This window comes from Nicotiana tomentosiformis, chromosome 11 (genome assembly GCF_000390325.3).
Source record: "Nicotiana tomentosiformis chromosome 11, ASM39032v3, whole genome shotgun sequence".
Taxonomy (NCBI): Eukaryota; Viridiplantae; Streptophyta; class Magnoliopsida; order Solanales; family Solanaceae; genus Nicotiana; species Nicotiana tomentosiformis.
Window position 1 is genome coordinate 97,316,015 of NC_090822.1, and position 14,819 is coordinate 97,330,833.

Consider the following 14,819-nt stretch of genomic DNA (forward strand, 5'->3'; position numbering starts at 1 on the left):
TATGAGGAGGGTAGCAGCTTCATGTAAGGTTCATGGACAGTTAGATGTTTGGTGTGTGCCATAAGGGGTATAACGTGTCTATCTTTCTAATTCTAATTAATTGATTTAACAGAAAACTGTTTTGGGTACTTCAACTCCAATGATTAGGCACACATGTGATTGGGAGTACCGATGTTTGATCGTTGGCATGTGTCTTATAGTTGCTCGCTCTTTCTTCTTAAAATAAAATGTTGGCATGATACGCAAATGGAGGTCGCAAGAAATTTGATATAATATTGAAGAGGAAATTTCACACAATAAAGAGGAAATTACAGGCTCTCTTATCTTCGCTGATTTCTTTTGATGTTTTTGTTGTTTATTTAAATTATATTAGTTTTAGGATACGCGAGTTGCACGTATACCGTATATTGATGAGAATAATTTTAAAAATATATATAAATAACATTCAAAGCATAATTTTAGTCACAAAATAAATATTAAGTAAAAATTTGAGTTCTTGAAAATAATAAATATTGATCATAAAATTGACACACATATAATGAATTATATTCATTTATTCATGATCGTGTCTCATAATATTTATTTAAGTAACAAATTAAATTAACGTATACAAAAGAAAATCTATTAGTAATTTGAAAATGGAATATCTTATGAATATTGCTTTTCTCTTACTAACCATGTATATTATGATTCGTTATGTAGTAATCAATAAAAATGGACAATTAAGTTAATACTTTAATCATAATATTTTAATTGATTTCAAAGTTATAAATATTGAGAAAAATATTTAAATGTTAATTTTATCCTATTTGAAATTTATTTTTAAATGCTAAAAAGGTTTACTAATATTTTGCTCTGAGACATTATGCTTTTATAATAGTTCGTATATATTTTTATTGACTAAATAAATATAACAACATGTACTTTGCGCGCAATAAAGAAAGAAGATTGTCTTCTGTCTATTAAAATGAACTTGAAAATCGCTTTTCATTTTTTTTTTAAAAAGCTCTTAGATCTTCAAAAACTATGTATTGTTGCTAAAACTGAAAAGTTAAGTTAAACTAAGGCTGGCAAGTGGGTCGGTCCAATCCCGGAATCGCGGGCCAAACGAGCCAGGACCGTTTGGACCGATTTTAGTGGGCCTGGGTCGGTCCTATGCTTTGGGCCCGCCAGGCCTGGGACCATTTGGCCCGCTAGGGTCCGGTCGGACCGGTCCCTTAGCGGGCCAAACGGTCCTAACGGCTATATTTAAAAATAAAAAATAAAAATTATTTTGGCCGTTGGGCTGTCAAAAATAGTCGTTGGCTATTTATAAAATAGCCATTTAACCCCCTCCCCTCCCTTCCCCTCCCCAACTTTGTTTTAATCCCAAACTTTTTATAATTATACTTTTTCCCTATTTTCAACTATAAATACCCCCTCATTCTTTCATTTTTCTTACAAAATTATCAATCTATCACAATCTCTCTCTAATTTTCTTCTATAATTGCTACTATTGCTTACTTTATTGTTACAATTCGTGAAACAATTGTGAAGTTGGTGAATTGAAGTATTCAACGATAATCAATTTTCAACAAGTTGTTCGTTAATTCGGTAAACTCGTTTCAACTCTTAAGTTTTAATATTATAGTTTTGTTTGTTTTATTTATTTTCTATTACTTTATTAATTAAGATGGCTTCCTTAAAAATAAATTGGTAAAAATTAGGGAAAATCCAAGAGTGACGAATCTAGTGCTCAATCTGTTCCTCCTCCACTGCCCCGGGATCCCCGAACCAAACTCCATATCCGTCCTACACCTGCTATTCTTGATAGCGATAATAGTTTATTATAATTTACTGAAAGTCAATTTTGCCATAATATTAGAGCTGGTGAACAATTAGACCATGAATTAATGAATGCTCTTTATTCTAATCCAACTATTGATGAAAATGATGACGAGAAAATAGATTCTGATGACCCTGCTAATCCAAATGATGCCACATCTGATACTCCTATTACTACCCCTACTTTTTCTAGACAACCAAGCAAACAGACGGAAATATCTCCCGTTTGGCCATTTTTTACTCAACTAATTCCAGAAAATAAGGCTAAGTGTAAAACTTGTGGCACGAAGTTAGTTTTTAAATATTTTGGATCGCGGGGGGAGGGGGAGGGACGGGAACTTTGGCTAGACACATATTGAAACACCCTCAAGATAGAGTGAAATATCTTCGTCTGAAAGCTTTGGCCGAGGGGAAAAGTCTACCTACTCTTAGTCAGGTTGACCCTAGTACCGGTTCAAATCAATTTCAACCGGGAATTAACACTGTTACCAGTGGTATTTTATATTATGATCCAAAAAAAGATCGGGAAGAATTGGCAAAAATGGTAATTGTTATGTGTTTACCCTATAGTTTTCCTTCTGACCCTAACTTTGTGCATTATAGTAGAAAAAATTTTAATCCTACTTATAAAGGTTTTCCTCGCACAACCGTAAAGAGTGATATTTATAAATATAAACATGAATATGAACAATATTTGCGTTATTTATTTACTCATATAAATTGTCGTGTTACTATTACAACTGATATTGGTAGAAGTGGTAACGACTGTGATTATCTTACTGTTACCAGTCATTGGATTGATGAGGATTGGATAATGCAAAAGCGCATTATTTCTTATAGAATAATTAATTCACGTCACACATGGCAGTTTATTGCTAGCACAGTTACAGATATTTGTAGATATTTTTGCATTAGTGATAAAATAATGTCAATTTCAATAGATAATGCTACTAGTAACACAAATGTTATAGCTTTGCTTACCACAACGCTAAATCCTACATTTAGTGACATTTTTCATGTTAGATGTATTTGTCATATTTACCATTTAATTGTGGGTGATGGTATGAGAATTTTAAATATTGAAATTGAAAAGGTTAAAATGGATCTTAACTAGCTTTTTTATTCAAACCGTAGAAGTAGACTTAGAGAATATTTTAAAAGATGCGATGAATTTGGCCTAAGAGAAAGAAAGGTTCCTAAACCTTGTCCAACTAGATGGAATTACATGTATGAAAGTTTGGTTATTGCATATGAATATAGAAACCCCATAAACTCAACATTTAATGCACATGTAAGTGATGATGATGAGCACCTTACAAATGGGGATTGGGCTAATGTTAAAATACTTGTAGATTTTTTAGAAAAATTTTATATTGCTACAAATGAATTTTCTGGGCAATATTATCCTACTATTTCTAACTGTTTAGTTTATATTGCAGAACTTGCAAATTTGTTTGCTCATTTTTCAGAGGGTAGGAAAATTTATAAACTTGCTATTAATTCTATGAGAAAAAAGTATTAAAAATATTTTTTCCTTATTCCCCTTATTTATGGTGTTTCTGCTTTGTTAAATCCTTGTATGAAATTAGGAGGTCCTCATTTTTGGTATGAAACTGTTTATAATGGTTTAGCACTTGAAGATGAGGAATTGTCTCAACTTCCGGAAGCAATAGCCACAATTAGAATAAATGCTCAAACTATTTTTAATACTTATAAAGTTGCATTAAATCATGCTAGACCAAATGTTCCAACTCCTTCTTCTTCTGTTTCTCAATCATCTAAAAGAACTGCGAGAGTAAGAGCACTTAGTACTTGGGCGGGATTTAGGGGTTCTCAAGATTCTAGTAGTAGTGATTTTTCACAACTAAATGAGCTTGAAGTTTATTTGTCGCAAGGAATTAAGAAAGTGAATCCCGACGGCTACTTTAATTTTTTGGAATGGTGGAAGGACAAAGAAAAATACTTTCCGGTTCTTTCAAGGATGGCCCGAGACAGTGTAACTATTCAAGTTTCAACAGTGGCATTAGAGAGCGCTTTCAGTCAAGCAAGATTTCAACTCGATGATTATAGAGTGTCTATGAGGTAGAGCTTGAAAAAATCAGTACTTTTTAGAGATTGAATCCGGTCGGAAAGAAGAAATTTTGGACTTGCTGAATCACAACCAGATGAAGACGAAACTTACGAAGAAATGCTAGTTGAACTTGCGGAGGATATTGCTTCACCCGGAAGTGGCGATGACCAAGCTACTTTTTCCCCACCACCAACGAAAATTCCTCTGAACCTTGATAGATTTATGAAGTTTGTAAGAGATACCATGTAACTTGTATGAACAAAAATTAGTATGTATTATGTAACTTATATTTTGGCACATCTTGATTAATTTCTTTTTCTTCTCAATGGTGGCATTAGCACCTCGTTGTGCTCATTCCATAGGGGGGATGAAGACTAAGAAAGATATTGCCATATTTTTTAATGTTATAATAAAATTACAAGGCATTGCTTTGAAGATCTCTTTACAATATTTTTGTCTTTAGACTTTAAATTTGAATTAAAAAATATTTAAAAATTTAGGTCACAATTCTATAATAAATTTTACAAGGCATTGCCTTATATATTATTTTTAACATCCTTTTGTCTCTAATTTTTATTTAATTTTAAAAAAAAACGTTGGGCCCATTTAGCCTGGGACCAAACGGTCCCGGTCCCGGGTCGGTCCCTACAAAAAGATCGTTTAGCTCGGGACCATTTGGCCCGTTTAATTTGGGACCGGGACCGTTTGGATTGGACCACTTAGCATGTTTAGGCCCGGGATCGGCCCACTTGCCACCCTTAAGTTAAACATATAGAATTGGAACTAAGTTTAATTTGAACATATTGAATGATGGTTGGAGAACTTTATGGGGTACAATTTCTTCCTTATTGAGTTAGCTATATATATGATCAACATTCATCAAATTCAAAAACTTAAACCTTTTATTTTATAATCAAATATAATTTGTAGTAAGTATATTTACATATTGAGATTAGATACACGTGTAACACGAGTGTTGTGAATTTTATCAAATAATAAAGACTCCTAACCTAAAAGAAAAAGAAAATGTGTGTGAGATTTAAGCAATAAAATTTAACTACAAGATAATCTCATAAACCTAAAAGGTATTAACTACAAATAAAGTCATTTAATAATCCAACATAAGGAGTTGAACAGGAGGCGAAAATTTAGGTTAGGTAAAACAAAATTAACTACAAAAAAAGGTCTCCTAAACCTAAAAGGTATTAACTACAAAATAAACACATTTAATACTCCAACATAGGGAGTTGAACGTAGAGGCGAAAATTTAGGCTAGGCGGAATTTTTTTAACTACAGAAATGGTCTCCAAAAACCTAAAGTTATTAACTACTCCACCGTAGGGAGTAGAACGAATGGGCAAAAATTTATTAACTTTCCTAGACCGTTAATAATTGGAGAATAATTAAATAATTATTCCTAAATTGTAGGAGAATTAATTAAATAAGTATTTTTAAATATTAATTAAATACTCAAATTACTATTTTGTCTAATGTGAACTCTATATTTTAAAGGGTAAAAATGACGAACTATATTTCGCTAGGGGCTTTCGTGCTTTTAATATAGTATAAATAGATATAGATATAGATATAGACATAGATATAGATTAAGATATCTTTTTTCATATGAGAAAATTACGCACTTGGTAGAGTGTTTTGTGAATACAACTAATATCCTTTTAGAGTGTTTTGTGATCTGAATATCTCTTTTTATAATCATTCGGTATCCGAAAATTCACTGATCAAACTAATATAAATTCAATTTGCGTCACACAGGCTTATTAAAGAGCCAAACACTTTTTACCGAGATTGTTTTCCCATTCTTATAATTCTTATAGTTCGAATTAGTGACTTCTAATTAAAAGTGAAAAGATCATATTCATCTCACCATAATACTTAGTGGTGCACAACACATATATTTAGGTGGGCAAAAGGAATTTAAATGCACATTGTTTCTCATCCCTTATCATGAACGAGTTAAATACGTCACTTCTTAGAGCATTAATGATACATACATATTTTCTCCTAAATTCATTGGGAGAATGGAACTCAATGAATAATGATGTTGCTGGAAATTATATACAGAAAATATAATCTATATAATTTGAGCTTCAATTTCTTGTCAAAACATTACCGACATGGATTACCTTATGAAAACCATCCAGTCAAAATTAAAAAATAAAAAATAAAAAATTTAAGAAAAATCCAACATGTGATTTATCGCTTTTGAAACCTCTTACCATTTCTGATCTTTAACTCTTTTTTTAATATGAATTAAGCATGTTTAAGATATGTAAGATTCATGTATTCTAGTGAACATTTAAGTTAAAAATTTAGCTGAGATGTCAAATTGTCAAATGTGAAATGTGAAATATGAATGCCATAATATGAAAGCTCAAATTGCAGAGTTTAAAAAATGAATTAACGGAATAAAAGAAAAAACAGAAAATCAAGCAATGGAGGTATGGAAGGCATGAATCGATAATAAAATATGAAGGGAGCAATTTCGTGTAAGGTTCATCAACTATTTGATAATTTGAATTGTGCAATTAATTAGGCAAATCACATGTGTACCATGTTAATTATTGAGGGACAGGATTTCATTTCATACATCGACACCTATGACTTAGAAATTCATATGATATTTATTTAGTTGACGTCTTTGAAGTCCATTATTATTTTTATTTATCTTAACATGTAGCTCAGAAGAAACGTTAAACAGGAAATTCAATAGAAAAATAAGGTAGGTATTTCTCATTGGTCTACATATTGTGACTTGTTATAAGCCATACACGTACACACTGCAATTAATAATTGATCAATTCCTGATGAATGATATATGTGAAATAAAATGGTACCTTAATATGTTGTGCGTTCAATTTTCCAAGTCAAAATAGTTTGTCTATAACCAAAACCCTTTATTATTCTTAGTCTTTGGTCTTTGTTATTACTGTAATTAACTAAACAGCTTACCAGGCCATTTCCCTATTTGTTTTGCCACCTAGTAAGAGAATAGTCATAAAAAGGTGGCTCCTTATTGTATTATTTTTACTTAATTATGTCACAAGCAAAGATTAATTAAGTGCCTTGTCGAGAAACACCGGTATCAAGAATAAGCAAGCAACATCGAAGAGATATCACGCTAATAATTATTTAAGGAAAAACAATATAGAGGATCAAATTAACTGTGTAAAGGAGAAAAGAAAGTGCAATACTCTTGTCACGACCTCTAAAATCATGTGACTTGATATATTTATGCAAACCCTCATATTTTTTTTTCAATTACATATATAAATTTCAAAGTGCTTTTAACATGTTTGGCCGACCAAAAATAAATACATGCAGCTACTAGCCAAACATATACATTGATTATATATAAAATATGTATGTTATAATATATATATATATATATATATTGTGGGACTAGCCATGTATGATTTTTGTCTAAGATAACTAGTGGCAAGGTTATGGCTTACTATTTCGCTTTTTAGTGCATGTCTTATTTACTAGCTATCGCTTTTGCTTTGCATCTTTTCTCTAGATTTCATGGTGTTCCTATTTTTCTTATGATTGTTGTGGTGATACTAATATTTACTAATATTGTCTCTCTTTGCTTTGCATCTTTCTTCTGAATTTTATGGTGTTCCTATTTATTCTATGATTGTTGTTGTGATACTAATATTGTCTCCTTTTTGTCCTTTTGTCCTTTTGTCTTTTTATTTTTTTTTTAGCCGAGGGTCTTTCGGAAACAGCATCTCTACTCCTTCGGGGTAGGGGTAAGGTCTGCGTACACACTACCCTCCTCAGACCGCATTAGTGAGATTTTACTGGGTTGTTGTTGTTTGTATATATCGGTTATTATTTTGGGGCAGTATGGTGTAGATTTCATAATTTCAAATGTTGTTCAACCGGTACAAGCACAAAAGTGCGTGCTGGGGAACTGCATGCTTAAAGCATCCCCAAAGAAGATCTGGAGAGCTATTCCTCTTAGCATAGCTTAAGAATGTGACATGTTCAGCTTATGTTATGCTTATTACTTCAATAAAGGTTCAGATTTCAAATGGTTCACATGATGATCAGCTCAGATTAAAGGTATTTATAAACCCTTTTTATTTTGAAAATATTAAAAGTTTTCAAAGACTTAATTTTATGTCGACTTCGTACAAACAAAATAGGACATCTCAACGTTCAAATAAAAACAGCAAATTCCTAGGAAGCTGGAAATTGAATGAGAAACAGTACAGAGTTGGCCAGTAGACTAACTTAAATTGACATGCACTAATGAAATTTGAAAATGAAGAAAAAGCTAAAAAGAAATAAAGAAAGCATACCATAGAGTAAAGAGAAAATAATGAATGCGAAACAGAAGAAACTTTTCTATGCACAAAACATGGTATTGAAATGGAGAAGCATAGAGGGGCGGGCTCACCATCCCCGCATTTCAATGACTAGAGGGGTGAACCCATCATCTCCAACTAGAGGGGCGAGCCCTTTGACTAGTGTGATTGGTCCTAAGGATTGGCCCTAGACGAATTTCTCAGTTATCAAAAAGAATTGTCACTGGACCTGGACACTTCATCTGGGCAAATGGCTAAGTTGAAACGGAAAGAGATTTCTTCAAAGGCACGGAAAAGCATCGAATAACAAGAATGAAAAATATAAAGAAACCAAGTAGAAAAGCAAAAAGAAACAGAGAGCAGTTTGGTGGTTTACATTTCTCAAACAAAAGTTTTCTTATTGCATCCAAAAGAACTCAAAAGAAAGCTTAGCCAAAAACCTTTTAGTGTCATTACAGTTCTGCTAACAAAATTTCCTTAATAAATAACAGTGTAAAATTTGTATTGGTTGAGCTAACTATTTCTTTTTCCTTGTGTAAGTAATAATGAAAAAGGGGATTAATATGACAACCAAGCATTACAGAAGCTGAATTGTATAAAACTTCTACACCTTGCGAGCCAAAGTCCTCTGCTTTGTTGCATGCTGTACTACTTTTTCCTCTACCGGAAGACCCTTCCTCCGTCTCACAGAATCCATGAGTTTTCTTGCTATACTGTGCGGCACACTGGCACCATCTCCAAATTCTTCCTTCTCCTCCTCGGTCCTAGGTACAAAGAAAGGGTCCTGTGGAAGGGCTTCCCAGTGGCTGAGAACTAGTAACGCACTTGCAGCTCCAGAAGTCTTTCTTCTCAACTCATCAGCAAATCCAAAACTTTCTGCAACTGGCACATACGCATGCACAGTGAACAAGGAAGAACCTTCCTGCATTTCTTCGTTCACCACATGGGCACGCCTCCGATTAAGAACTGAGTAAGTGTTGCCCAACTGGTCATGTGGGGTGTTCAGCTCACAAAAGTACCTGGCTTCCACCAGACGCGGTTTTCTCTGGAGAACAGCAGCCCTGCACGCGTCTTTCACAACAGTCATAACCTGTCCAGGGAACATCCCATACTGTTCCGGCTGTGGAATAGGCGGCGCATCACTATCATTTGGTGGCATAGCCAATGGAGATATGTAGGCCTCAATAACAAATGCCAAACCCCACATTGGCTCATCACACAAAGGGCCAGCTGCCATAGCTAACTGGAATCCAGATAAAATACTGCTTTCAAGATTCTCAGCTTCTTGTAGAAGGGTCTGATCCACACTGGTTGATGATTCAGGTGATGCACCGCTGTCATCAGAGTCGCCCATAAAGCCCAATTTTTCTGATACATGAGGCGAACCCTTAATAAGAACAGATGCATCGTCACTCTTTCCTTTCACGTCTGGAGTGAGGAGAATGTTGGGACCCATCTGTCTAGGCCCTAAAGCCCAGATCCTCTTTAAGAATTTTTGCCACATCTTCTTACATTTATCAATCCTATCCTTTTCGGTCTCAGCAAATCCAGTTGAAGAGTCGCTCTCCACAGCATCTATTAGACGTTTCTTGAGTGCCTCAATTGGATTCTCGTCTTCTGCAATGTTACCTCTAAGAGTTTCCAAGCTTCTACAAGCCTGCAAAGATTTACCTCCAATGATGTCTCCGAGCAGATCAGAACTTTCATCAAGCAGCTTCGTCAATGCTGTTGGAAGCTTCATAACACGCACTCGAACAACACATCTTCCATTTGGTGTAGCTTTCTCCAAAAACTCAGAGCTGCGGCTCAGTAACTTCAAGTTTTCTAAGGGATTAGTGGCATCTCCTTCAATAGTCTCTTTAAAAGATACAAGGGGCGGAGAGACTTCCAAGTTTATTTTTGCAAATCTCTCCTTTAAATCTTTAATGCATCTCTCCAGGTGCACCTCACCTGCTGCAGAAAGAACATGCTCACCCCTGGCAGAAACAGAAACCTCAACAAAAGGGTCCGCTCGGTTTAGAAGCCTCAATCCTTTGATAAGTGCACCCATGTCAGCGGGATCAGAAGGTTCAATTGCAACTTTAAGCATGGGTGAAACTTGGAAAACCATACTTGATAAAGGCCAACAATTTAATGTGGATGAAAGAGTGGCACTCTTCAATATATGCTGGGCAAGCCCTCGGATAGCTATGACGTTACCAGCCTTTGCTGATGCCACCGGCGTTAATCCTTGACCCATCATCAAATACAAAGATTGCACCTCGGCTTCCTGCACATGCTTCTGCAGTGATTCTTCCTTCAATGGATCATACAATGCTGAGAGCACAAAAACCTTCTGTCCGGATTGAAGAACCCCACTAAAGACCCGAGCAAATGCAAGGAAACATTCATCAGAGTCACCATTTCCACTGTCATCTAGCATCTCTCCGCGCGGAAGCATTTTTGATGGAATAGCAAACATCTTAGAAACAAAGACAACACAAGGTGCATCGGGGCTAGAATTACAGGACTCCACAGATTTCCTCACAAGTTCCGCTTCAGAAAGCAAATCAGGGTTGGCGCCATTATCCAAGAATTCTCTCTTTGGAAGCAACCGAGATATACGGAAAGACTGAGCAGATATAGGATCAGGCATGTATTTAACAACCATAGACAATATTGTATCAGACAGTGGAAGCCAGCGACTCAACACAGATTGAAGCACAGCTTTAGGATCCTTGTTTAAAAGTTCACGGGGAGGTATAGACAAATTGAAAGACTTTATAACTTTCTCAAGCATCTCCCTGGCCCCATCAGCTTCCAGTGCAGCTTGATAAACCTGCCAAAGTGGCTCAAGAACAAATTGCACAAACATGGGCCTAGCCTTACTTCCACTACTAAGTCCCTTTTTACCTACAATCATCTTTGTCTTGGCATTAAAATACCGAGGCCCCCATAATGCCTTCTGCAAGGCAGCCGAACTTGCACCCAGTTTTGAAGCATAAAACTCGGAAAAATCACTAATGGTAAAGCCCCATCCATCTAGGGCACACACGAATGCAACATTCCCCTTCTGGGGTTGGAAAGTATCCTCTTCGTCATCCTCTATGAGCTCCGGATTTTCATCTTCCACAAGTTCTGACGGGGCAGAGAGTAGAGAATCCACGTCCGACAAGTATTTTTCAGACTTATACGCACTCACTATACTATTCACCTCGTGAACAATCCTCTGCAGCCGATTATATGCCTCGAGTGGAGTCAATCTTAATTCAACAATCAACCTATCAATCTTATTCAAAACAAGACACGGGGTAAGCTTCTCAATCCATGCCTGTCGCAAAACAGCATGGGTCTGAATGTGAACACCCTCGACAGCATCCACTAATACCAAAGCGCCATCACTCAAACGGGCTGCAGTTGAAACTTCACTACAAAAATCCATATGACCAGGAGAGTCTATAAGATTAATTGAATGTCCCTTGTACTTAAGACCAATCGAAGAGCTCTTCATAGTAATTGCCCGCCTCTGCTCCTCATCTAAATAATCCATAAACCTAAGCTTACCCGCCTGCTTTGGATGAAGCACACCACCACCAGATGAAGCAATCAGATGGTCAGCCAATGTGGTCTTGCCATGATCCACATGAGCAAGTATACATATATTCCTGATCTTTTCACCATCAAAATCCCCCATTTTCAATTTCCAATGAAACACTATTATAAATCGCTAATAGTAATAAATTAATTTCCAGCAAAAATTGAGGGAAAGACAAAAAAAATTCCCAAGACCACCCAAAAAGTATACACCCAAATAGCAATAAATTAATTTCCAGCAACCCTTTTTTAGAGTCTTGATAAAATCTAGACAAAACCCAGATATGATTTTGGCTAAAATAAGCTAAAGTTCTTAACCTTTTTTCCAAATTTAACGAAGTATGCAAAATTTGGACTCACCGAGACAAACCCAGTTGGGAAAAGACAAAATTTTGAGGAAAAGAGATAGGATTTCTGTTGGGTTCTTTCCTATGAAGGATTGGAGAAAGCCGAGATATAATAGTTGTGACGTTAGAGATACTGTGATTATTCTCTGCAGCTCCAATAAACATGTCTAATTGGTATGACAAAGTAAAGGCAACAGTATTTGTGAATCGTGGAAAATAATTGAAAATCGGTAGAATTTTGTAGGGGTTATATGGTGTCGTCGGCGATGGTGAGAATTGAGGGAATTAGGGTTTCAAGGTAAGGTTGACAAAGGGAGATGTTTCAGGGTATTTTCAAAGCCTTTGTATTTTATGCCTTGCGAAAAATAGTCCCCAACATTTACCTAAGTTGTGATTCAAATAATTTTTTTATTTGTAGTGATCTTTTTTCATTCTAAGGTGTGTTTGAAAATTATTATGTAATTATTAGAGTAGTATAATCAAACTTCTCTATAATAATTTATTGGTTTCGTTGTAGTGAAGCATTATAGTGAAGTATTGTTTAGAGAATATATATTATAACATAATATGAAAAATTGGTTCGGAAAAAATTTAGTCGTTATAGTGAAATGTTGTTATAAAAGACGGTTGCTATATAGAGTTCTGACTGTAATTAGTAATTACATTACTTAATAATTACATAATACAATAATTACAAAATATGTTTGTTTTTGACATAACTAATTACATACAGTTTATTAAATTTACTTAATACATTATTAAATTTTCAAATATGTGTGTTTGAAAATCATACTAATTATACAGATAATTTATTAAATTTTAAAATAGAAGTTTACAATAAGAAATAAACTTCTTCTATGAACAAGGAAACGAATTTTTATAACAAGGAATCCGCACCCGCTATCATTCGGATGCGCACAGGGTAAACCTCGCTCCTAATAATAGCTCGTACACTCGGTGGCGGCCAGAGTATGAAGCCATTATAGCGGGTGCTTTGGACCCCAGAATTTTAGGTGCTCCAATTTTATTTTATTTTCAATTCCTACTCGATATTTTAATTTGGGGCCTTGACTAATTCGAATTTGTACCGTGTAAAGTCCATTAAAGTTGAAAACGGTCTCTAGAAAGAATTTTTCTTATGCCCAAGACTCGAATCGAATGCCTCCGGTTAGGGAAGGAAATATCTTATCCATCCCACTACAACTCTTTTGGTGAGGCCCAATTTTTTCTTAGAAAATATTACTTATTTCAAAGTAGAAAAGTAAAATGTTTTATATAAAGAAATGAGTACACTTATCATTAGAAAATAAGTAATACATTTTTTATTTGTTTTTATTTTTTCTAGGGTTTCCATCACCGCAACAAATATATTGAAATATCAAAAATTTATTATGATATAGTTATCAACTTTTTGAATCGGGTTCTATTACCTAAGTTCAATAATGTCACATGAGATATTAAATGGTTTATGCAAAAACAAATATTAAAATTTTTATTCTCAAAAAGCTAGAAAAGTCTATTTCGAATAAAAATATATAGGATTTTTTTTTAATGTCTCCCATTAAAGTTTGGCTTTATGCCACCAAATTTATTGAGTCGCCCTTGCGTAAACCGTACAGGAAAGTAAATTGCACTAAGCAGGCGTCTTGCGACAAGCTCAACCAAGGAGGTATGCAAGTGAATTTCAAACCCGAGACCTTCCATTTGGGAAATTCTTTGCTCAGCCAACTCGATCACCCCGAAGGGTCAAGTAAATAAACTTTTATGGGTGATATATATATATATATATATATATATATATATATAGTTTTGATATATAGGTTGTAGACATGGGTTTAGCATTGTTTTCACTTTTAAATTTACTAAAATACTCCTTTCACCTCACTAAAATAACAACTTTCAGCGACGTTTTTGGTCTTTCACCTAAATTCCTCAATTTCCTTCCATGCAATTCCAAAGGTCCATCTACGATTCCCCTCTCCTGCTCTCCCTTGTAGCACGAAGACACCTCTCTAATTGGATTATTTTCCTATTCCTGCATTCTTTTTCAACAGACAAACCTAGAAATTAATGGGCATAAACAAAGAGATTCCAGGTAAGCATTTTCATAAGAAAAAAGAGCATGAAGAAAAGGTCATGGAAACTTTAATGGAAACAACCTCAATTTTTCAGAAAATAAAAATGAATAACTTTAACGGAAGCTAGGCCAAAATGCTATACTTTTAGGGGTTGTTTGGTAGCCGATTAGAGAGGAGTTATCCATGTATTAAAATTAGGATAACTTTATACATTGTTTGGTTAAAAGAATGGGAAAAAATAATCTCCACATAGAAGTTAGCATAAGTTATACAATGTTTGGTTGTTTTTTCCTCTTTTTCATATAAAATGTAGCATTGCTAATACAATATTTTGTTCATGTTTTTCTTTTCTGCATAACTAATACATGTATAAGCTATGAGGGAATCTATGTATTATTTATGCAGGGTAGAAGGTGGAATAACTTATACATGTATTAGTAATACTTGTATTAAAACATAAAATGACAAGAAGACCCTTTATTCAAACTTGTATTTTTTTGTTTAAAAATATATATTTAAACTATATTAACAATTTTAATAAAATAAAGTAAGCTAATAATAAATAACACTCAAATTACATTTATATTGCTAA

General features: G+C 34.4%; 1 protein-coding gene across 1 annotated transcript; it reads right to left on the minus strand.

Annotated features, from left to right (window-relative positions):
- Positions 1-8,608: 8,608 nt before the first annotated feature.
- LOC104115678 (uncharacterized) lies at positions 8,609-12,505 on the minus strand. Its single transcript, XM_009626357.4, has one exon. The coding sequence runs from the start codon at positions 11,900-11,902 to the stop codon at positions 8,834-8,836; it is 3,069 nt and encodes a 1,022-aa protein (XP_009624652.1). The 5' UTR covers positions 11,903-12,505; the 3' UTR covers positions 8,609-8,833.
- Positions 12,506-14,819: the final 2,314 nt, after the last annotated feature.